Here is a 22,792-nt window from a genome sequence, read left to right on the forward strand (position 1 = left end):
TAACAAAAGACAAGTGGATTTTACAAACCATAGATCAAGGTTACGGTTTCACTTCCACACTTTACCAGTCAAAAGAGGAATGCCAAATCTACCTCCAAATCAAAAACAGAGGCTCTACCAGATAATGGAGTTAGCAAACATGAGAGCTGTGGAAAGAGTGCCAACAGCAGAGCAAGGAAAGGGGTTCTATTCCAGACTATTCCTAGTTCCAAGAAAGGAAAAAGTTGGAGACCAATTCTCGACCTGTCCACCTTAAATACATACATCATTGTCCCAAAATTCAAAATGCTGACCCTACAGCAGCTTCTTCCCATGCTGGGCAAGGAGTCTTGGCTGGTAACTCTAGATCTCAAGGAGGCATACCTGCACGTCCCCATTCGACCAATCTGCAGAAGATACCTCAGATTTCTTGCAGGATCAGAGCACTATCAATTCTCAGCATTGCCCTTTGGCTTATCTACTGCCCAGAGTATTCACAAAATGCCTGGCATCAGTAATCGCCCATTGCAGACTACAGGGAATTCAAATTTACCCATACCTGGACGACTGCCTGCTACAAGGGGACAACAAAAGCAAGCTGACAACAGATTTACAAAGGGTCATTTACTTGCTACAAGCACTGGGATACACAGTCAATTTACAAAAGTCAAGGCTGATACCATCCCAAACAAGGACATTCTTGGACGCGGAATTGGACACAGTAAAACAAATGGCATTCCTGACTACAGAAAAACAAAATGAACTTCCTCTTTACTTCTTGGCACTAACAAAACTGAACAAGTTAACAGCAAGAAAAGTACTGCAGGCCTTGGGCTTCATGGCATCATGCATAATCTTGGTTCCATTTGCCAGACTACATATGAGAAAACTACAGTGGTACCTAAAGAATTTATGGTCCCAACACAGACACAGTCTAGAAACAGAAATCCCACTAATTCCATGCTTAAAACAGGAGTTCCTATGGTGGGCTCAGGCATGCCAGTCAAACCCAGGCCTACCCTTTCGCAGATGTCAAGCAAGCCAGACCATCACAACAGGCGCTTCAGACCTAGGATGGGGGCCCACATGCTGGACAAATGCGTGCAAGGATTGTGGACACAGGATCAACTTCACCTGCACATCAACCTAAAAGAAATGCTGGCAGTAAAACTGGCAATCCAAAAGTTCAAACCATTTCTCAAGGAGGGCCAGTTGATGATAAGGACAGACAACACCACAGTCATGTGGTACATCAACAAACAGGGAGGCACTCATTCATACCTCCTATGCAGAATGACCTTGGAGCTGTGGACCCTGGCACTCGGCTACAACATCCAGTTACAGGCAATATTTGTACCGGGAAAGACAATACTCTAGCAGACATATTAAGCAGAACCACTTCGGATGCCCACGAATGGAAGCTGCACCCGGACATCTTCAAGACCATCTCAAAGAAATGGGGAATGCCACAGATAGACCTATTCGCATCACCTCTCAATCACCAGCTCAAAAATTCTGCACAAGGACATTCCACCCACTAGCATGGAAAGTGGATTCGCTCTCCTTCAACTGGAAAGGCCTAACAGCATATGCATTCCCACCTCTTCCTTTGATACACAAGGTACTACTGAAAATCAAGGAAGAACGTCCAAGGATAATCCTGATAGCTCGAACTGGCCAAGACAACACTGGTACCCACTACTGAGGAGCATGTCTCGAACAATATGTGGCCAATACCCTGATGCCTTTGATGTTAACTCAGAACAACTACAGCATCATACATCCAAACCTAAAAGCGTTGCAACTAACTGCATGGAACATCACATAGCAGCAGCTAATCCAGAACTTTCCCAAAGAGTAAAAGACATTATTCTTGAAGCACGCAGACCTTCAACAAGAAGGAACTATGCTGGAAAATGGAAAAGGTTTGTCATTTGGAGTACAGAAAGAGGAAAAATGTGTCAAACATAGATATGCCTAACATTCTGGAGTATCTGGCGAACTTCTTCATTCAGGCCTGTCCTACTCCTCCATCAAGATACATGCATCAGCTATTTCAGCAGAATACAGCTTTGATCCACCTGTTTTTTCGCACCCTTTGCTCAGGCAGTTCCTCAGAGGAATCAAGAATGTAAAACCTCCAAGGAAACCACCATTACCAGCTTGGGATTTGAACTTTGTGCTAGAAAAATTGACACTATCACCCTTTGAACCAGCAGCAACAGCAGACCTACAACACCTGTCATGGAAAACTGCTTTCCTACTGGCAATTACTTCAGCAAGGAGGGTTTCAGAACTACAGGCCTTAATGGCAGTGCAACCCTTCCTAATCTTCCACCAAGATAGAGTGTCCATGAGGACTAATCCTACATTTATGCCCAAGGTGGTATCCAGAGTGTCTTTAAACCAGGCAATCCACCTACCTACCTTCTTTCCCAACCCACAAAACAGAGGGAAAGAATACTGCATACCTTGGATGTACATAGACAGCTACGCTACTACTTGGACAGAACAAAAATAGCAGAAAGACTGACCAACTTTTGTAGCCTATGCAACAGGAAGGGAAGGAAAAGCTATTTCCAAACAGACAATCTCCAAATGGATAGGAAATTGCATACGATTCTGTTACTCCTTCCATGGAAAACCAATTCCACAGAACATAAGACCTCATTCTACAAGGGCAACAGCCACTACCACAGCCTTCTTACGAGGAGTGGCAACCAAAGACATTATTGAGGCGGCTACTTGGACCTCCGTGCATACATTTGCCAAGCATTATAATTTGCCTCTATATTCCAGATCCCGAGCAGGGTTTGCCACTGCTGTACTGCAAGGGATCCTAAACACACCATAATCTACTTTTATCCTCCTCCCTAGTTGGCTATGGTATTCTACCCAGTTGTTATGACTGCAGATGCATCCATGAAGGACATAGTACAGTTTTGTACCTACCATAAATGTAGATGTCGAACTGGATAGCATCTGCAGTCAGGATTACCCTCCCTCCTTCCCTCTGTGGTACTCCTAGGGTGTTTACCCTCCTAATAGCTAGCTGTTGGGGAGTCTTTATGGTGTATTTGTTTGTATATATGTACATACATGCTTATTGTTGTGTTTACCTCTATCTATTTGGAAACATTGGCATCTATCCAAATTTTAGCCTGCAAGAGGGCTTCTGGCATCTGGGGCAAGAAACACTGAGGAAAATGGCGTCGGCTGATGCTTTTATACCCGAAGACCAACAGAGATGACGTCGGGTGGAGTGCGACATCAGCCGAAGCCGGACCCGGACTTTGGAATCCGGCCGACTGAAGGGCTGCCTGACGACAGGACAACCCAGTTGTTATGACTGCAGATGCTATCCAGTTCAGACATCTACATTTATGGTAGGTACAAAACTGTACTTTTCCATTTCTTCCTGTCCTCTGCATCTTGCTCTGTCACACCAACCACCTGCATGTCCTCTCTCACCACATCCATAAACCTTATCTTAGGCCTTCCTCTTTTCCTGTTACCTGGTAGCTTCATCCTTAGCATCTTTTTCCCAATATACTCAGAATCCCTCCGCAGCACATGTCCAAACCAATGTAATTGTGCCTCTCTGGCTTTGTCTCCAAACCTTCCAACCTGGGCTGACCCTCCAATATACTTATTCCTAATCCTGTCCACCCTCGTCACACCCAGTGCAAATCTTAACATCTTTAATTCTGCCACATCCAGCTCAAACTCCTGCCTTTTTGTCAATGCCACTGTCTCCAACCCATATAACATAGCTGGTCTCACTACCCTCTTGTAGACCCTCCCTTTCACTCTTACAGGTACTCGTCTGTCACAAATCACTCCTGACACTCTTCTCCACCCACTCCATCCTGCCTATACTCTCTTCTTCACCTCTCTTCCACACTCACCGTTACTCTGAACTATTGACCCCAAGTATTTAAACTCATCCACCTTCGCCACCTCTACTCCCTGCATCCTCACCATTCCTCTATCCTCCCTCCGATTCAGACACATATATTCTGTCTTAGTCCTGCTGACTTTCATTCCTCTTCTCTCTAGAGCATATCTCCACCTCTCCACGGTCTCCTCCACCTGTTCCCTACTCGCACTACAGATCACAATGTCATCTGCAAACATCATAGTCCACGGGGACTCCTGTCTGATCTCGTCTGTCAACCTGTCCATCACCATTGCAAATAAGAAAGGGCTCAGAGCTGATCCTTGATGTAACCCCACCTCACCTTAAACGCAGACCTCACCGCTGTCACACTACCCTCGTACATATCCTGTACCACTCTTACATACATTTCTGACACTCCTGACTTCCTCATACAATACCACAACTCCTCTCTAGGCACCCTGTCATATGCTTTCTCTAAGTCTACAAAAACACAATGCAACTCCTTCCGACATTCTCTGTACTTCTCCATCAACACTCTCAGAGCAAAGATCGCATCTATACTGCTCTTTCCTGGTATGAAACCATACTGCTGATCACTAATCATCACGTCCCTTCTTAACCTTGCTTCCACTACTCTTTCCCATAACTTCATGCTTTGACTGATCAGTTTTATCCCTCTGTAGTTACTACAGCTCTGCACATCACCCTTATTCTTAAAAATCGGTACCAAAACACTTTTTCTCCATTCCTCAGGCATCCTCTCACTTTCCAAGATTTCATTAAACAATCTGGTTAAAAACTCCACTGCCATTTCACCTAAACACCTCCATGCTTCCACAGGTATGTCATCTGGGCCAACAGCCTTTCCATTCTTCATTCTCTTCATAGCTATCCTTACTTCCTCCTTGCTAATCTATTGTACTTCATGATTCACTATCCCTACATCATCCAACCTTCTCTCCCTCTCATTCTTTTCATTCATCAACCCCTCAAAGTACTCTTTCCATCTCCTCAACACACTCTCCTCACTTGTGAGTATGTTTCCCTCATTATCCTTTATCACCTTTACCTGCTGCACATCTTTCCTAGCTCGGTCCCTCTGTCTAGCCAATCGGTACAGGTCCTTTTCTCCCTCCTTAGTGTCCAACCTTTCATACAACTCTTCATATGCCTTATCCTTTGTATACTGCAATGAGTACATTGCAATTTTTCTGAATGGTCACATTTTCTGTCAAACAAGGAGGAACTAAAACTGCAGTAGACCACGTCCAATAACCACAAAGTAAATAAAATAAAAATGAACAGTAGAAACGTTAACTATTTTAATAAAACAAAGCTTTCGGGTTTCCCCTTCTTCAATGTATGAACATATAATTGCACAATCATTCTTAAATATTAAAATGTGACACAACCCACCAATCAGAACAGTAGAACAATAACATCTGATTAAATCAATAAACATTAATTAATGCAACCTCATTTGTTTCTTTTGCAGAACAGGCTTCAAGCTAACCGCCCCATTCAAGCCTGGTACATTATCTGCTTTCAGTTCTAAAATCCATGCAAGTTCAATATTGTCTAAGTTATTATTCACATTACCCCCTCTTACATTTCTATGTAGACCTTTAATCACCCTGAACTTGAAATGATGCATACTCCCCTTCTCATGTACATGCTTGGCCAGGGCATTTGTTTCTAAATTCCTGTTGCTAGCAGATCTATGTTCAATAATTCACTCCTTTAACATCCTGGAGCATTTTCCCACATAAAATATTGACCACGATGTGCAAGTAGCCAAATAAACTACGTGTGTTGTGGTACAACTAGCATAGTCTTTAAAGATTTAATGTTTCTGGGTAATAGGATGTATGAACATAGGATCTGTAGTTATGTCTTTACGACAACTACATCCGAAACAAGGATGTGTTCCTTTCCTTGTACTACCATGACTATTACCCCCCTTTTTTAATTCATTATAACAAAGCCTAGATTTTAGATTCCTCTCATTCCTATATGTAAATTTGGGATGGTCATACAAGATATTTCTTAGTTCACGCATAGTTAAAAGTACATTCCAATACTTTCTAATAATATTTTCTATATCATGTGTTCTATTATTATAAGTCAAAATATATATCAACTTATCACTATCATTCCATCCTAGAATAATATCTATACCATTACTCTGCTCAGAATGTTTAAAACAGGGAGCAGTGTTTCCATCCCTCTCTCTTAAAACTCCTTCCTTCACTTGATGGACCATCTCCAATGGATGTCCCCTACTAACAAATTCTGAAGTTAATTCATTCATCTGTTGTCTATTGAAATTTTCCTCTGTGTTCAACCTACTTACTCTAGAAAATTGACTTTTAACTGTGCCCTTGAATACATGCGGAGCATGCATACTGGTCCTATGTGTGTATCTGTTTGCATGTACCGACGACTTATATACACTAGTTTTAATGTTATCATCCTTTATTTCTAAAGTAATGTCCAAATAATGAATTAACTGGGGTGAGCATATCATCTCATATGTTCATACACTGAAGAAGGGAAAACCCAAAAGCTTTGTTTTATTAAAATAGTTAACGTTTCTACTGTTCGTTTTTATTTTATTAAAATTTTCTATCACCCAGGATGCAAGTTAAAGTACATAAAAGTCTACTCTAACAAAATAATTTAAATGCAGACAGGAAAGCTAAATGATGCCGTAAACATTTTGTTAAATATAATTCAGAAATATGTTAATTCTCAGAATGACTCAAAATACCTGATAAGTACTCACCCAAACTGAATTTCCTGACAGAGACCTTGATTTCCAGATTTCCTGACAGGTGGCAACCCTAAGGCCGCTATGTTCAGATGATTACAATCGTTTTCTTATTACTGTAAAATAAACCACAAACTTGTCTTGTTTGGTCTTGTTTACCGCTCTAAAAGGAGAATTGAAAGCACAAAAAATTGCACAGTATGAGAAAAGGTAAAGACAATGAAAAAAAAAAAGAGCCCGTCTTAGTCATTCAAGGCAGAAAAATCAAGGACGGTAGTTTAAGAAACATTTTTTTGGTCAACAGAGAAAGGGGTGTTCACTTTGACTTTATCCAAAACTGGCATCTTTAATCAAGCCACAAAGGTAACCAAACTGAGAAAAGTTCAGGTATGCTTCTGACAGGAGGCTGCTATTTCTTTCCCTCTGGGGTATGTAACACTAGTGAATGTATTATTTTTCAATAACAAAGACAAAATAATGTCACCTTGGCTGAAGTAAGCACCTAACAATTCATGTCTGGATGCAAACTTCTTAAGAAACCATCCGGTAAAAAATTGTAAGTGCAAAGAATTGAGGTGTAGCTTCCCGTTTCTTTGGTCCAAGCATCAGGACTAATACAGATGGTAGAAATCTCTTTGAGGTTCATAAAGCCATGAGTTATCCAAAGACACCAGCTTGCAAACTACTTGTAATATGGAGTTTGGTTCTTTGGTGGATGCAGATGGTATGCTGAAAGTGGCTATTGCCTTCCTAGAAGTCAAAAGACAAGGATAATTCACTTAGAGCCTTCATGTCCCAGAAAATGTATTTTTCATAGTTTCATAGTTTCATAGTAGTGTACTAGGCTATCTGCCCGGGGGCATTTATAAGCCTAGCCAACAGTGATGTGGCTTTACGCCACCCCATACTATATAGTTGCGCCTCTCTAGTAGTGACACATGTAGAACCCCATTATTTAGTAAACTATACCTCGGTCTAGTAGTGACACTGAGGTCACTCCCGGGGAAAACTTGTACTTTCTGTGCCCTCTTTGATATACTGGATGCATGTAACATTATTGGGACAACAGCCAAAGCATTTGTGACTGACTTTTGCTCTTTTTTGCAAGGGTGCACTGCGTCTGTGTACAGGAAGACTCATCTATTTGATATCAGCCTTCATAATGGTGTTTCGCTGAAAGAAAGCAACTTCACTATCTCTGGCCCTGCTCTTGTACCTCCAGTTAGCACACCTGTAGGAAAGGTACAGTACTTTTGTGAAATAGTGATAAACTGTTTTTGGTAAATACTGAAGATGAAAAATTAAAATTGAAGGAACTGACTAATCTGGCAAAGAAAATGTGCAAATCAGTTTAGGCAAAAAAAAAAAACTTGCCATTTTCAATCCCTGTTAAATACTGAATTTATAAAATTGTGAAAGTAATGGTGTCATAACTGATTTTCATTTTCAGGTTTGATTAAATAATGAGTGGATCAATACTAATTCCTAAAACTGGTTAAAGTAATGCAGTCACAGTACTGGAAAGGTATAAAGATAGTCATCACAGAAGATTGGGCCTGGGGAGAAGGTTATTTTATGCTAGCATCAGTGCCTTCCTATATTAGATTAGTAGTGTAAAAAGTGACTGATGCAGCAGCTAAGAACTGCTGTTTTTACCCCATTAGCAGGATAATTCACTGTCTTGGCCCCTGCATCCTCTCTCACCTTTCTGTGAACCTCCTGTATTCTGTCCTCCACCACAGTGTATCTATCTAACGTCGTATGTACACCATATGTTCTTCGTGTTTCACTGTTGCAGTCATCACATTTGGGTTATCCCTGCCAGGGTAGCCCTCGGCCGGCCCAAATACCAGAGACTTAGTATTTCTGCATCGGTTGCTGTCGCTTGAGGACTGACGTCACGTCATCAGTAGTATTAAGTAAGGCAGCCGACGCCATTACATCAGTCTTTCTTGCTGTGGATCCTGAAGCTGAAGCAGTTCACATGAGTGCCTGTCGGCTGCTACCTGAGTTTTCATCTCCAAATTAAAGTTGAAGTCTTCTAAAGCTAAGTACCCCATTGGGGATCCTTTTTTCTTGCACTAACCGATGTCAGAAAAAGTTAATAATTGTCTCGCCTGTGGAAAGCAAATACCACACCGAGACTTCACTCTTACTGCGTCACTTGTTTAGGCCCAGACCACAGCATTCCCCGTTGTCGCTTCTGTGCTTTGTTCAACGCCAGAAATATCCGTCGGGCCCTTATTGTAGCCAGATGTTTTCGTTTACAGTCTTCGAATTCTGATATGGCTTTGGTAAGCCATCCGACAGCAGATCTTCCAAAAAAACATAAAGATAAAGACAGAGACAGACTGTACAGGTCCAAACTTACCGACGCTGCTTCCATTAAGCTAGTCATCACTCCTCCTGTACTCAGTGAGGTGCTTTTGCAGCCCCTGATACCCACTTCATTTGATTCACAGGCCGCTACCGAGACCCTTTCGGAGTCCGGGATGTCACAAAACTCTTCTTCGGCTAAGGATCTTGCGGTCTTCTCTACCTTGGATGGGTCTGAAGCTGGAAGTCCTTCTCCCTACCGAATCTCAACACAAACCGACGTCTTCTTTTGCGACTACCATTCTTTCAAAAATGACCAAGTTTCTTAGGCCCAGGGTATGAACCACATCCAAGAAACTGACAACCCACTCTCAGGTGCCTGCTAACTTGCCTCAGTGTCAAATGCTTAAAATGACAGAAGACCATATCACGCTGATCAGGGGAAGCCAAGATACCCCCTCAAAAAGGAAAAGAGATCTGTCCCCTGTAGTTTTGTCTGAACAAGAGTCAGATGAATTTGATGCATCTGACTATGAAGACATGCAACCCCTCTCCACTTATGAGGATTCTGATACAGAGGACTCCATTCCTTCAGCCTCTCCCCCAGAGGATTCTTCCTTTGGGTAAACCCTGCATTCTTTAAGGCAGCATTTCCAGTGGGAGAGTCGGGACTACCCTCAGTCTAAAAAGAGACTCGGGGAATTCCTAGATCTTCCACTACACAGACCCTTGGCCATCCCCCCAGTCCTGGATGTTGTGGAGGATGTTTTCCTTGAATCCAGCTTGACTCCTGATGCCCTGCCTCCTGCCCCCAGAAAACCAGACGGGTACTATAGAGTCCCTGACTCTCACAAATATCTTTTTAAAATCCAACAGCTGACCCTGAGGTCATTTCTCAAGGGCCAAAAGGGATTAAAGCAACCTCTGCTAAGAATCCCACCCCCTCAGACAGGGATTCCTGAGCATTGGACAGATGGGGTAAAAAATATACACCTCAGCTACTCTTGCCATCAGGGCACTAAACTGTCAGTTTCATGACTTTCAGCAACATACCCTGGAACTCCTTAAACAAAAAATGTCTTCCTTTCCTGCTTGGGCAGAATCTAAAGATTTACAAGACTTAATGCATTCTGCAAGTCAAGTAACTAAACACACTTTGCATTGTGGTTTTGATGCCCTAGAAGCTTCTTGCAGGGCAGCAGCCACTAGATCTGTCATTAGAAGACATGCATGGCTTAAGGAATAACCCTTGCCAGGCCATGTCAAATCTAAATTGTTGGATGCCCCCTTGCACAAAGATAACTTATTTGGCACTAAGGCAGAAGAGGTCTTAAAAAAGATGGAAGAAAAAGCAAAATCTATGCAAACAGTTAAGGATTTCTTACAGGTCCAGCCCCCTAGGTTCAGCAGGCATTATCCCTCCAAGCACCGGTCTTTCCTGCTCAGAGTAAACCGTCCCAGCCTAGGCCCCGTGGAAATAGACCCCCCAGACAGCAGTCCCAGGGAATGTAGAGATCTAAGCAGTGGACAACCTCTACTTCAAAACCAGGAAGTTGTAAGCCACCCCCTTATGCTAAGAACTCACAATGACTCATGTCCTCCACCCCCCCCCCCCCCACCCACCTTCACTTACCCTAGGAGGAAAACTCCTTTCACTCAAGCACCTGGGCCACCATTACCAAGGACCAATGGGTTCTGAACATTGTGTCTCAGGGATACAAATGTTCCTTCTACACCCTTCCAACCCCAAAAGGGCTCCCAGATCTACCACCAAATCAGTGGGCAGAGGCTCAAAAGCAAATCCTTCCACTGCTCTCTATGAGGGCAGTAGAGCACGTTCCTGCAGAACAGATAGGCAAAGGTTTCTACTCGAGACTTTTTCTGGTGCCCAGAAAAGAGGGTACCTAGCACCCCATCCTCGATATCTCCATTCTAAACACCTTCCTGGAGATCCCAAATTTCAAAATGCTCACACTCCAGCAGCTGCTACCTATGCTGTCCAAGGATGCTTGGCTAGACACCCTAGATCTAAAAGAGGCCTACCTCCACATTCCTATCAGGGAATTATGCAGGAACTATCTCCGCTTCAGGGCAGGATCTCAACACTTTCAGTTCTCTTCACTTTCCTTTGATTTATCTACTGCTCCCAAAGTTTTCACAAAATGTCTGGCTCTGGCCATTACCTTTTGCAGACAAAGAAATATTCAATTTTACCCATACTTAGATGACTGCCTTATTCAGGTAGACAGCCAGGAAAAGCTGCTCAAGCAGCTGGCCTTTGTAAAGACCCTACTAACCTCCCTAGGTACACAATCAACGAAAAGAAATCCAAACAAGTGCCCACTCAAGGGATACTCTTCCTGGGAACAAGTTTGGACACAGCATCCCAGATGGCATACCTTACACCAGAGAAACAAATGTTCCTGACAGCCTACTTCTCTCAACTAGTCACCAGGCCCCAGCTATCTGCAATGAAGATCCTGCAAGCTCTGGGGTTCATGGCATCTTGCATACTACTTATTCCATATGCCAAACTGCATATGAGGAAACGTCAGTGATACCTAACGAGCCTTTGGAGTCAACAGTCTCGAGACCTGTAAACTCTTCTACCTATAATTCCTTGCTTCAGAAAGGACTTTCTTTGGTGTGCAGCAGCATGCTCCCCCAACAAGAGACTGCCCTTCTCCACACCCCACCCCGCTGCCCAGACCCTCACCACAGACGGATCAGACTATGCTTGGGGTGCACACATGGACGGCAGGTGCATACAGGACCAATGGAGCCCACAGCAAATCCCTCTGCACATCAATCAAAAAGAGATGATAGCTGTACAGCATGGCTTGATAGCTTTCAAACCCCTTCTCTCTCCAGGGGCTCTCCTAGTCAAAACAGACAATACCACTGTGATGTGGTACATCAACAAGCAGGGAGGGACTCACTCCTACCCTCTATACAGGCTGGCCATGACCCTTTGGCTCACAGCCTCTTCCATGCAACTACACCTGATGTTCATCGTGTTACCCTGCTGCTGTCATCACACTTGGGTTATCCTGTCGTCAAGCGGTCCCGCAGTCGGCCAGATTTCCAAAGTCTTGGTCCGATGTCGGTTGCTGTCGCCTCATCCCTGACGTCAAGAGCGCCAGGGGTACATATATTGCAACCGACGCCATTTTCTTCAGTCTTTCTTGCCGCGCGGTGCCCGAAGCAGAAGCAGTTTGCAAGTGCCGGTCGGCCGACTCCTGAGATTTTCGAATTCGAATTTCAGACCGAAGTCTTCTTTAAAGCTAAGTACCCCGTTGGGGAAACTTTTCTTGCCTCAGACCAATGTCAGAAAAAGTTAACAATTGTAATTTCTTGTGGGAAGCAAATACCTCATAAGGATTTTCATTCTTATTGCATACCTTACCTAGGCCCTGATCCCGACGTCACTTCTTGTCGTTTTTGTGCTAGATTTAATAAACGTACTATTAAAAGACGATTTGATTTCGCACAACACTTTTTTGGTAGAAGATTTAACTATAACATGCCGTCAGAGCTACCGACTACCGGCGTACACAAAAAGCGCAGGGACAAGGACCGACAGCCCAGGCCTAAGCCCGATTCCGAGGCCTCGGTTGATCCGGTCTCCGGTTATCAGTGAGGCTCCGACGCAGCCTCTGACTACCGCAGTTCTGGAACCCGAGACCGCTACAGATATTTTGATGGAATATTTGATGGGATGTACTAGGCCGACGCAGCCTTTTACTTCAGGCCCTTCTGACGATTTACCTTCCAAGGACGTCAGTACTTCTGAAACGCCATCGGTTTCTGAAGGCGTTTTCAGACCGACGACTCTTACAGTCAAAACGTTTTCCAAGTCGAAGACTCCTTCTAAATTGAAAAAGGCTCCACTTCAGTCTCCTGTTCAAGGCCCTATGCCTAAGAAACAGATTCTCAAAATGGCTGAAGATTTGATTTCTCTTATCAGGGGTTCACATTCTCCTCCTGACAAAAGGCCTAGACAAGAGGAAGATTCTGCTTCCTCTGAACAACTGTCTATTTCTTCGGATTCCTCTGAGGACCAAGACTATTCCTTCTCTCCTTATGAAGATTCTGATGCTGAGGAATCTATTCCCTCAGCTTCTCCTCCATAAGATTACTCTTTTGGGGAAACTTTGCACACTATGAGGGAACATTTTCACTGGGAAGGTCAGGATTACTCTGATTCCAAGAAAAGGCTGAGAGAGTTTCTTTTACTCCCCCAACACAGACCTCTAGCCATCCCTCCTGTTTTGGACATTGTGGATGATGTCTACTTAGAATCCAGTTTCAACCCTGACTCTTTACCTCCTGCCCCGGCCAAGCCTGACAGATACTACAGAGTACCTGATTCCCACAAATTCCTTTACAAAAGCCCAGTAGCTAACCCAGAGACTATCTCCCAGGGTCCCAAGGGGGCTAAGGCTTCCATGGCTAAAAATCCAGTACCTTCTGAAAGGGATTCAAGAGCACTAGACAGATGGGGGAAAAAAGTTTACACCTCAGCCACTTTAGCTATGAGAGCACTAAACTGTCAATTTCATATGCTTAAGTATCAGCAATTTCTGATCTCTCAGTTAAAACAAAAGATAACCACCTTACCTCAACAATCTGAAATGAAAGAAGTACAGGATTTGTTGCAAGCCAGCGAGCAGGTGGGCAAACATACCTTACAATGTGGGTTTGATTCTTTAGAGGCCTCCTGCAGAGCAGCTGTCACTGGATCAGTTATACGTAGGCATGCCTGGTTAAAAGAACAAAGTCTGCCTGATCATGTTAAAGCAAAACTATTAGATGCTCCCTTACAGCAGGATGTTCTTTTTGGTGCTAAAGCAGAAGAAGTTTTAAAGAAAATGGAAGATAAGGCGAAATCAATGCAGACAATCAAAGATTTTCTACAAGTACAACCCCCTCGCTTCAGCAGAAACTGGCCAACAAAAAATTGGTCCTTTCCAGCCACTGACAGGCTTCAGAGGGGTAAATACAGGCGCCCAAGGGGCAGAGGACAACCACAAGCTCAATATAAGCCTCACCAATGGGCCACTCCAACCCAGAAGGGAGGAGAAGACAGGTCTCAACCCACTCGAAGGCAAACTCAATGACTTGCACCTCAGCTGGCCAAACAAAGCTCTTTTGTCAGCCCCCTTGGGGGGAAAACTAGCACTATTTGCAGACAACTGGCACATGGTCACAAAGGACAAATGGGTCCTAGACATAATTTTACGAGGATACAGATTCCACTTTCACACCTTGCCAAAAAAAAGAGGAATGCCAAACCTGCCACAAAATCAAAGGACAGAGGCTCAAAAACAAATTACAGCGCTCATGGCCATGAGAGCCATTCAAAGGGTACCAACTCAAGAGCAAGGCCAAGGATTTTACTCAAGACTCTTCCTAGTACCCAGAAAAGAAAATGCTTGGAGACCAATTCTGGACCTTTCAATTCTAAACACTTAACAAGTTCCCAAATTCAAGATGCTAACACTACAGCAGCTACTTCCCATGTTGGGCAAGGAAGCATGGCTGGTAACGTTGGACCTCAAGGAGGCATACCTGCATGTCCCTATCAGACAAAGTTGCAGAAGATACCTCTGTTTCATTGCAGGTTCAACCCATTATCAATTCTCTGCACTGCCCTTTGGCTTATCTACTGCGCCCAGAGTATTCACAAAATGCCTGGCACCAGTAATTGCATACTGCAGACAAAGAGGAATTCAGATATATCCATATCTGGACGACTGCCTCATCCAAGCAGAAAGAAAAGACATTCTCTTACAACATCTCGTTTTTGTGAAGCATCTACTAAATTGTCTGGGGTACACAGTAAACGAAAAGAAGTCAAAACTAGTACCCTCACAAAAAATGACATTCCTGTGTGCCAGCTTGGACACAACGGCCCAGAAGGCTTATCTTACACCAGACAAGCAATTACAACTGACTCAATATTTCAAGACAATGGCATCAAAGACCCAATTAACTGCAAGAAAAATTCTACAGGCTTTGGGTTTCATGGCATCTTGCATTCTGATAATACCATTTGCAAAACTGCATATGAGGAAATTACAGTGGTACCTAAAAAGCGTATGGTCTCAACACAGCCACAACTTGAACACAGTGATGTATCTCCTTCCCTGCCTTCAACATGAATTTCTATGGTGGGCACAGGCATGTCACCTCAACAAGGGTCAGCCTTTCATCTTGCCCCCACCCAGGCAAACTATCACAACAGATGCTTCAGACTATGCCTGGGGGGCACACATGGCAGGGCAATGCATTCAAGGCCTATGGACTGCAGAACAAAGAAAACTGCACATAAACCAAAAACAGATGCTAGCTGTACAGAAAGCTCTGACAGCCTTCAAGGATCCACTACAGCCAGGACAACTTGCAATAAAGACGGACAACACCACAGTAATGTGGTAAATAAACAAACAAGGGGGCACACATTCCTACCCTCTTTGCAGGCAAGCAATAATCTTATGGAACACAGCTCTGGCCTACCAAGTCCAGTTACAGGCTCAATTCCTGCCAGGACAGAAAAACACATTGGCAGACGACCTAAGCAGAAACATCAAAGATTCCCACGAGTGGAAGCTAGACCCACAAATATTTACAATGATAACTCAAAGATGGGGTCTCCCAAATATAGACCTGTTTGCCAGTCCTCAAAACTACCAGCTGACAAAATTTTGTACAAGGACATTCCACCATCAAGCTTGGAAAGTGGACGCTCTGTCCTTCAGTTGGAAAAACCTGACAGCATATGCATTTCCTCTATTACCTCTTCTCACAAAGGTTCTTTTGAAGGTCAAAAAGGAGAAACCTCGACTGATTCTCATAGCCCCAGACTGGCCACGCCAGCACTGGTACCCACTATTGAAGAATATGGCTCACAGCCCACCATGGATATCGCCTCAAATTCCTCATTTACTCACGCAGCAAGACAAGCAGATTCTACACAGCCAGATCAAAACCTTAAACCTGGCTGCATGGCAAATCAATTAAGCATCCCACCAGCCCCTCTTTCACAAGCAGTACTGGATGTTATTCTAGAGGCCAGGAGGCCAAGCACCAGGAAGGCTTACTCGGACAAATGGGAAAAGGTTTTGTGCTTGGAACCAAGCTAAAGGCCAAGACACAACTCAGCCTCATATGCCTCACATTCTGCAGTATTTAGCCGAGATGTTGCATAAAGGGCTTTCCTTCTCCTCTATTAAAATCCATGCTTCAGCTATTTCAGCTCACTATGACACGAATCCATCTTTATTTTCAAATCCTCTTCTAAGGCAGTTCCTCAGAGGGGCAAAAAACATTAGACCACCTAGAAGAGCCCCTACACCAACATGGGACCTCAACTTTGTTCTGGAAAAACTAATGCTACCTCCCTTCGAACCAGCTTTTTCTGCAGACCTTCAGTTCCTATCCTGGAAGACTGCCCTGCTCCTGGCAATAACTTCTGCTAGGAGAGTCTCAGAATTACAGGCACTTATGGCAGTGGAACCTTTCCTCATTTTCCATCAAGACAGAGTTTCTCTACGAACTAATCCTTCCTTCATGCCTAAGGTGGTTTCCAGTGTAGCTTTAAATCAAACCATCCACCTACCCACTTTCTTCCCCAATCCACAGAATAAAGGTGAGAGACTCATGCATTCCTTGGACATTCACAGGCAACTTCGTTACTATTTGGATAAAACTAAGGCTTTCAGAAAAACTGACTAGCTCTTTGTTTCCTATGCTACAGCTTCTCAAGGGAGGGCCATATCCAAGCAAACCATTTCTAAATGGATAGGCCATTGCATACGATTCTGCTATACCCATCATGGGAAACCAGTTCCTCCTACCATTAGATCCCACTCTACCAGGGCAAAAGCTACCTCTACAGCCTTTCTCAGGGGGTTCCTACCAAGGAAATTTTAGAAGCTGCAACTTGGAGTTCTGTACACACCTTTACCAAACACTATCACTTACCTCTTTATTCTAAGTCCAGGGCAGGCTTCGCCACTGCAGTTCTGCAGGGCCTCATTGCCTCCACTAACCCTCTATGATACCTCCACCCTACCTTAGCTTTGGGACTCAACCCAAGTGTGATGACTGCAGCAGGGTAACACGATGAACATAGTACAGTTTTGTACCTACCATAAATGTAGATGTTTGAGTGTTCACCCTGCTGCAGTCCAGGTTACCCTCCCTCCAACCCCTCTGATCTACTGGTTAAATCTTTGCTATGCCTTTCTGATGTATTTGCTTATAGCTGAAGGGATGTTGTGTTTGTACAGTGTTCACACCTTTTGGTACTAATTTGGATCACCTTTTTGGGGGCACCTGACATCTGGGGCAAGAAAAACTGAAGAAAATGGCGTCGGCTGCAATATATGTACCCCTGGCGATCTGACGTCAGGGATGAGGCGACAGCAACCGACGTCGGACCAAGACTTTGGAAATCCGGCCGACTGCGGGACCGCCTGACGACAGGATAACGCAAGTGTGATGACTGCAGCAGGGTGAACACTCGAACATCTACATTTATGGTAGGTACAAAACTGTAGCAGAATTCCTACCAGGCTCTCTCAACAGTCTGGAAGACCAATTGAGCAGAAACCTTCTGGACCCACACGAGTGGCAACTCAACAGAAGTACCTTCACCCTAATAACTCAGAAATGGGGAACCCCAAAGGTCGACCTCTTTGCCTCCCACACCAACCATCAGCTCAACAAATTCTGCACCAGGGAGCATTATTGCATGACTTGGAAAGTGGATGCCCTGTCCTTCCCCTGGGTAAATCTATCGGTCTATCGGTCTATGCCTTTCCTCCCATACCTCTCATCCCCATTCTTATAGCTGCAGACTGGCCCTGACAACACTGGTACCCCTTGCTGTGTAGCCTGTCTCTGCTGCCTCCATGGCATCTTCCTCAAATTCCAAACCTCCTGACCCAGAGGGAAGGGGAATTCATGCATCTCCAATTGCAGACATTCAATTTGGCAGCTTGGCTTTATCTGCCAACCTCAGTAAACAGGTTCTGCATGTTATCCGTGAGGCCAGACATCTAGCACCAGAAAGTCTTATGCAGATAAATGGAAAAGGTTCTGCACCTAGATCCAGGCTAAGGGAGCCAATACGGCACAGCCCTCCATCCCTCTCATCCTGGATTACTTAGCTGACCTGTTACACAGTGGTTTTTCTTTGTCCTCTGTAAAATTTCATGCCTCAGCTATTTCTGCTCATTTTCCACACTGAACAGCACCATTTTCTCACACCCTTTGATCAAACAGTTCCCCAGAGAGGCTAGCAACTTGAGGCCCCCCAGAAGGGCACCAACACCAGCTTGGGGCCTTAACTTTGTCTTGGAAAAGCTCACCCTGTCACCTTTTGAACCAGCTTCTTCTGCAGAGCTAAAATTTCTCTCCTGGAAGACAGCATTGCTTCTGGCCATCACTTCAGCCAGAAGAGTCTCTGAGCTGCAAGCACTCATGGCTGTGGAACCCTTCTTCATCTTCCATAAAGACAGGGTATCCCTTAGAACTAACCCATTCTTCATGCCTAAGGTGGTGTCCAGTGTGGCTCTCAACCAACCCATTCATTTGCCCACCTTCTTTCCTAATCCTTAGAACAAGGGGGAAAAGATTCTTCACTGTAGACGTGCCCAGACAGCTCAGATTCTATCTGGTCAGGACTAAATCCTTCAGAAAGTCTGATCAATTTCTGGTTAGCTTTGCTACAGGGGCAGAAGGCAAAGCCATCTCCAAGCAAACCATTTCCAAATGGATAGCACACTGCATCCATTTCTGCTACAAACAGCATGGAAAGCCTCCTCCCCCAAGGGGGTCAGGGCACACTCCCCCAGAGCAGCCTCCACCTCTGCAGCTTTCCTTAGAGGAGTCCCCACCAGGGACATCCTGGAGGCTGCCACTTGGACATCTGTTCACACTTTTACCAAGCATTACCACCTGCCTCTCTTCTCCAAATCCAGGGCAGGGTTTGCCCATGCAGTCTTGCAGGGCATCCTAGCCAGCCCCTAGTTTCCTTGACTGCCTCCACCCATTTCCTCAGCTTTGGGAATCTACCCAAATGTGATGACTACAACAGTGAAACACGAAGACTATAGTACAGTTGTGTACACTTACCATAAATGTAGATGTTAGAGTGTATTCACTGTTGCAGTCCTGGTTTCCCTCCATCCCCCTTATTCTCTTTCTCCTTTTATTACCATTCTTCCTTGTTGTTCTCTTTTCCTTACAAGGGACGTATTGGTATTTATTTTCCACTGGTGGGGTACTTCCACCAGAACCTGGCCTCCTACTTTGGGGGCTCCTGACAGGTTAGGGCAAGAAAAACTGATGTAATGGCACCAGTTACCTTACTTTATACTACTGACGACCTGACGTCACTCCTCAAGCGACAGCAACCGATGCAGAAATACTAAGTCTCTGGTTTTCGGGCCAGCCGAGGGCTACCCTGGCAGGGATAACCCAAATATGATGACTGCAACAATGAATACACTAGAGCATCTGCATTTATGGTAAGTGTACACAACTGTACTTTCTGAATACAGTGCTCCAGATGCAATGTATTTTAATTCAAACAAGTGAAGTTTTTTTAATGACCCTTGTTAAGCAGCAACTCTGTAGTATTGAATCCAGTTACTAAAGCCATGTTACTTGAAAACAAAATTCTTGGAGAAATAGCAGCGGAAGCTGTCAGCAGCTGATGGCACCTCAGTTAACCTATGTCAGGTTTTTAAGGTTTCTGGTAAGTTTAACACCTGGGTCAGGATTTCTCCTTTGCTCCCATTGTAAAACGGTTTGAAATGACCCTAGGTATTTGCAGTGGTTTGTAAACTGAAAAAATGTCTCGCCCACAAGCGTACGGTGAAAGCCATAGAAGTTACAATTCTTTCCAGAGTTTTCCTTGGGTACATAATGCTGAGTACTGTTCTATATACTGCATGGAATAATGTGTTTCTGCATGTCACAGTGCAGCAACATTTGCTGTAAAGGCTTCCTGCAGGAGCCATCACTGCCTCAGCCTTTCCAAGCTTGACAGGTCTGGACTCTGTATTAAAAATGTAGCCACTCAGCTGTGATTTGTGTGTAATTCTATGCAGCTTTCAGTTACTTTAGTGGAGATCTGAAGGGATATTCTCTTTCCATGGTATTCTGATGCTTCACGGAGTTTCTTTCAGCTGCTGTTGTCACATATACATAATTGGCACAAAGACCTTGAAACCCTGACTTCTGTCATCATATTCCTGTTTTATGTGAAAGAACAAACTCCATAACACCATTTCTAAAGTGCTTCATCTGCATCCTCTATCTCCATTCCTTCCAGTGACATCTGTGATGCTACATGATAACACCAACACTCCTCTTGCCAATCCTACATGGATTAGCTGTTCCTAATCTTGCCTTGCCTCAGTTGCATGCTTATCTTTATTCCTTTACTTGACCAGTCTCTTCCTGTTCTTTCAGCTACTTAACATTTCTTATTTTTCCTTTTGTTGCCATCATTCTGATATGCTCCACTTTCTCTGAATATGTTGTACTTGCCTGCAGAAGCCATTGTTCATTTATGGCCTCTATATATTATCTAGTGGAGTTTGCATGTTTGTGTCATCATGAATTTTCTACATATTAGGCTCCCTACTCTAGACTAACTAGGGTAACACATTTAAATTTTATATACTTCCAGCCTCACCTTGCATTCCCTGTCATTCAAGGGATTTATGAAGATTTGTCAAATGAAAGTTGTCAGATGTACAATACCATCAAAAGCTACATTAACTTAATAAGTGTATTGGTAAGGGGGTAAGCCCCCTGTGCATTTATGTGTTGGAGGAGACCCCTACTCTACCCCCCCCCACAACTTGTATATACCAATTCTACTGTTACAAAATGGCTAGTATTCACTGAAAATTGCTTTCAGTTATTATTTCTTTTGTATTATCCATCTGACAAATTACCATTGAAAGCTTGTCAGGTTCTTCAGTCACCACCCATGCCTTTTAGAGTGGCCAGTTCTGTCCTAAAACAGAGGTGGAAAGCACCCATTCCTGCATTTCTAATTTTTTTCCTTTTTCCTAACAGACATGGATGTATTATTTTTATGCATGTTTTATACACACACACACACGCACACACACAATTCCCATGGAAGGCTGGTAGAATTCTTCAGTTCCCCTCAGCTTTCTTCCTGGCACAGTAATACTGCTGCCACCCTGGAATGATTGAATATGGACATTCAGTTACCTGCTGCTCTTAAAATAGACCAGATAGATCATATACTATATTATTTTCATGATAGTTGGGACAAATGATCTAGGCTTAGTAGAGATTTTCCTATAGGGACACCACTGCCAAGCCTTATTTTTTCTGACTTGGGAGATAGGGTGAGGTTAACAAATACTATCTTGAGGTCTGGTATTATTAACACCAGGGTTGCTTTGATATATTCTAGTGATATTAACTTAGTGTGTGATGCAGTGAAGAGGAATTGGTATATTTTGATGGCTGATGAGTGTCTTAAGGTTTTGAGTGACAAGCCCAAGTTCTCATTTAGGAATAGCAAATCTCTTAAACACCAACTTTGTTACAGACACTACAGATGTTTGAGAAGAATCGGAGAACATATTGGGACTTTTTCTTGAATTCTTGTAGTGTCTGTAAGTATATCTTGTCCAGTACAGAATTTGTACATCTTGATGCCGGTCGTTTTTATAAGTATAATTTTTATGCTGATTGTAAAAGTTTTACTTTGTATATTTAGCTCACTGCATAGTTTGTCGCTGTTTAAATGAGACAAGACTAATTGCTCCTTTAAAGAACATATTCTTGAACACTTTAATGATGTTAGGAGGGAGAAGTCATTTAATGCTTTAGGTCAACATGAGTGCATTTTTGGTAAAGAACATTATTTTAATTTTTTTTGTTTTACAATTGCTTTGTTTTGGTTTGAGAGGTGGTGATATTGTGACTAGAAATGAATGTGTAGTGTTGAAGTGGATGTTAGAATTGTGAGCTGATAAAGGTTTAGGATTAAATAACACCATTCCTTTAAAACTGATACTTAAGTCAAATGGTCTGCCTCATTAATTTTACTGGTTTTGTGTTTAAATGCATTCAGTTGTATATATTTTATATGGTCTAATGAAGCACCTTTTTAGCTTGAATGCACTTACCTTTTTTGTTTTATTAAAGTTTTCATGAAGTTTTAATTTGTGACCATGTCAGATGGTCTTTCTTTCATTTTATTATTGCAGTTCTGTCCTAACACAGAGGTGGAAAGCACTCATTCCTGCATGTCTAATTTTGTTCCTTTTTCCTGACACACATGGATCTATTATAATCATGTATATTTTTACTCACATGCACAATTCCCATGGTAGGCTGTCAGAATTCTTCAGTTACTCTCAGCTTTATTCCTGGCACAGTAGTCTTGCTACCACACTAGAATGGCTGCACAGGGACCTTCAGTTACCTGGTGCTCTTAAAATAAAGTAAATAAATCATATACTGTATTATTTTCCTGATAGGCTAAGTGGAGACAGGGAACCACATCTTGTTAATAAGTGATAAATGATAACCATCTTCTCAAACAAATAAAAAAACAGTAATATATGTATAATAAAAATCATCCACAAGAGCTTAAAAGTGAATAAATATGTTTTGCTTAAACCATGTGCCAAACTGTGCTGTTCCAGGTTAAATATGCAAAGGAAAAAGGCAATCAAAACAACATTTCATTAAAATGGACAGATTATGTACAGGAAATCCTGATCTGTAGATGCTGTATGCACTAGCTGTTACTAAAG

At 43.2% G+C, this 22,792-nt stretch overlaps 1 protein-coding gene across 2 annotated transcripts in view; it reads left to right on the plus strand.

Moving 5' to 3' along the window:
- NIT1 (nitrilase 1) overlaps positions 1-22,792 on the plus strand; it is a 250,727-nt gene that overhangs the window by 175,917 nt on the left and 52,018 nt on the right. For both annotated transcript variants that reach the window (XM_044089966.1, XM_044089967.1), the window contains one exon: positions 7,759-7,892. In XM_044089966.1, coding sequence (XP_043945901.1) covers positions 7,759-7,892 — 134 coding nt within the window. The remainder of the gene's footprint in view (positions 1-7,758; positions 7,893-22,792) is intronic.

Source organism: Protopterus annectens, chromosome 12.part0 (assembly GCF_019279795.1).
Source record: "Protopterus annectens isolate FY-2018-M chromosome 12.part0, PAN1.0, whole genome shotgun sequence".
Classification (NCBI taxonomy): Eukaryota; Metazoa; Chordata; order Ceratodontiformes; family Protopteridae; genus Protopterus; species Protopterus annectens.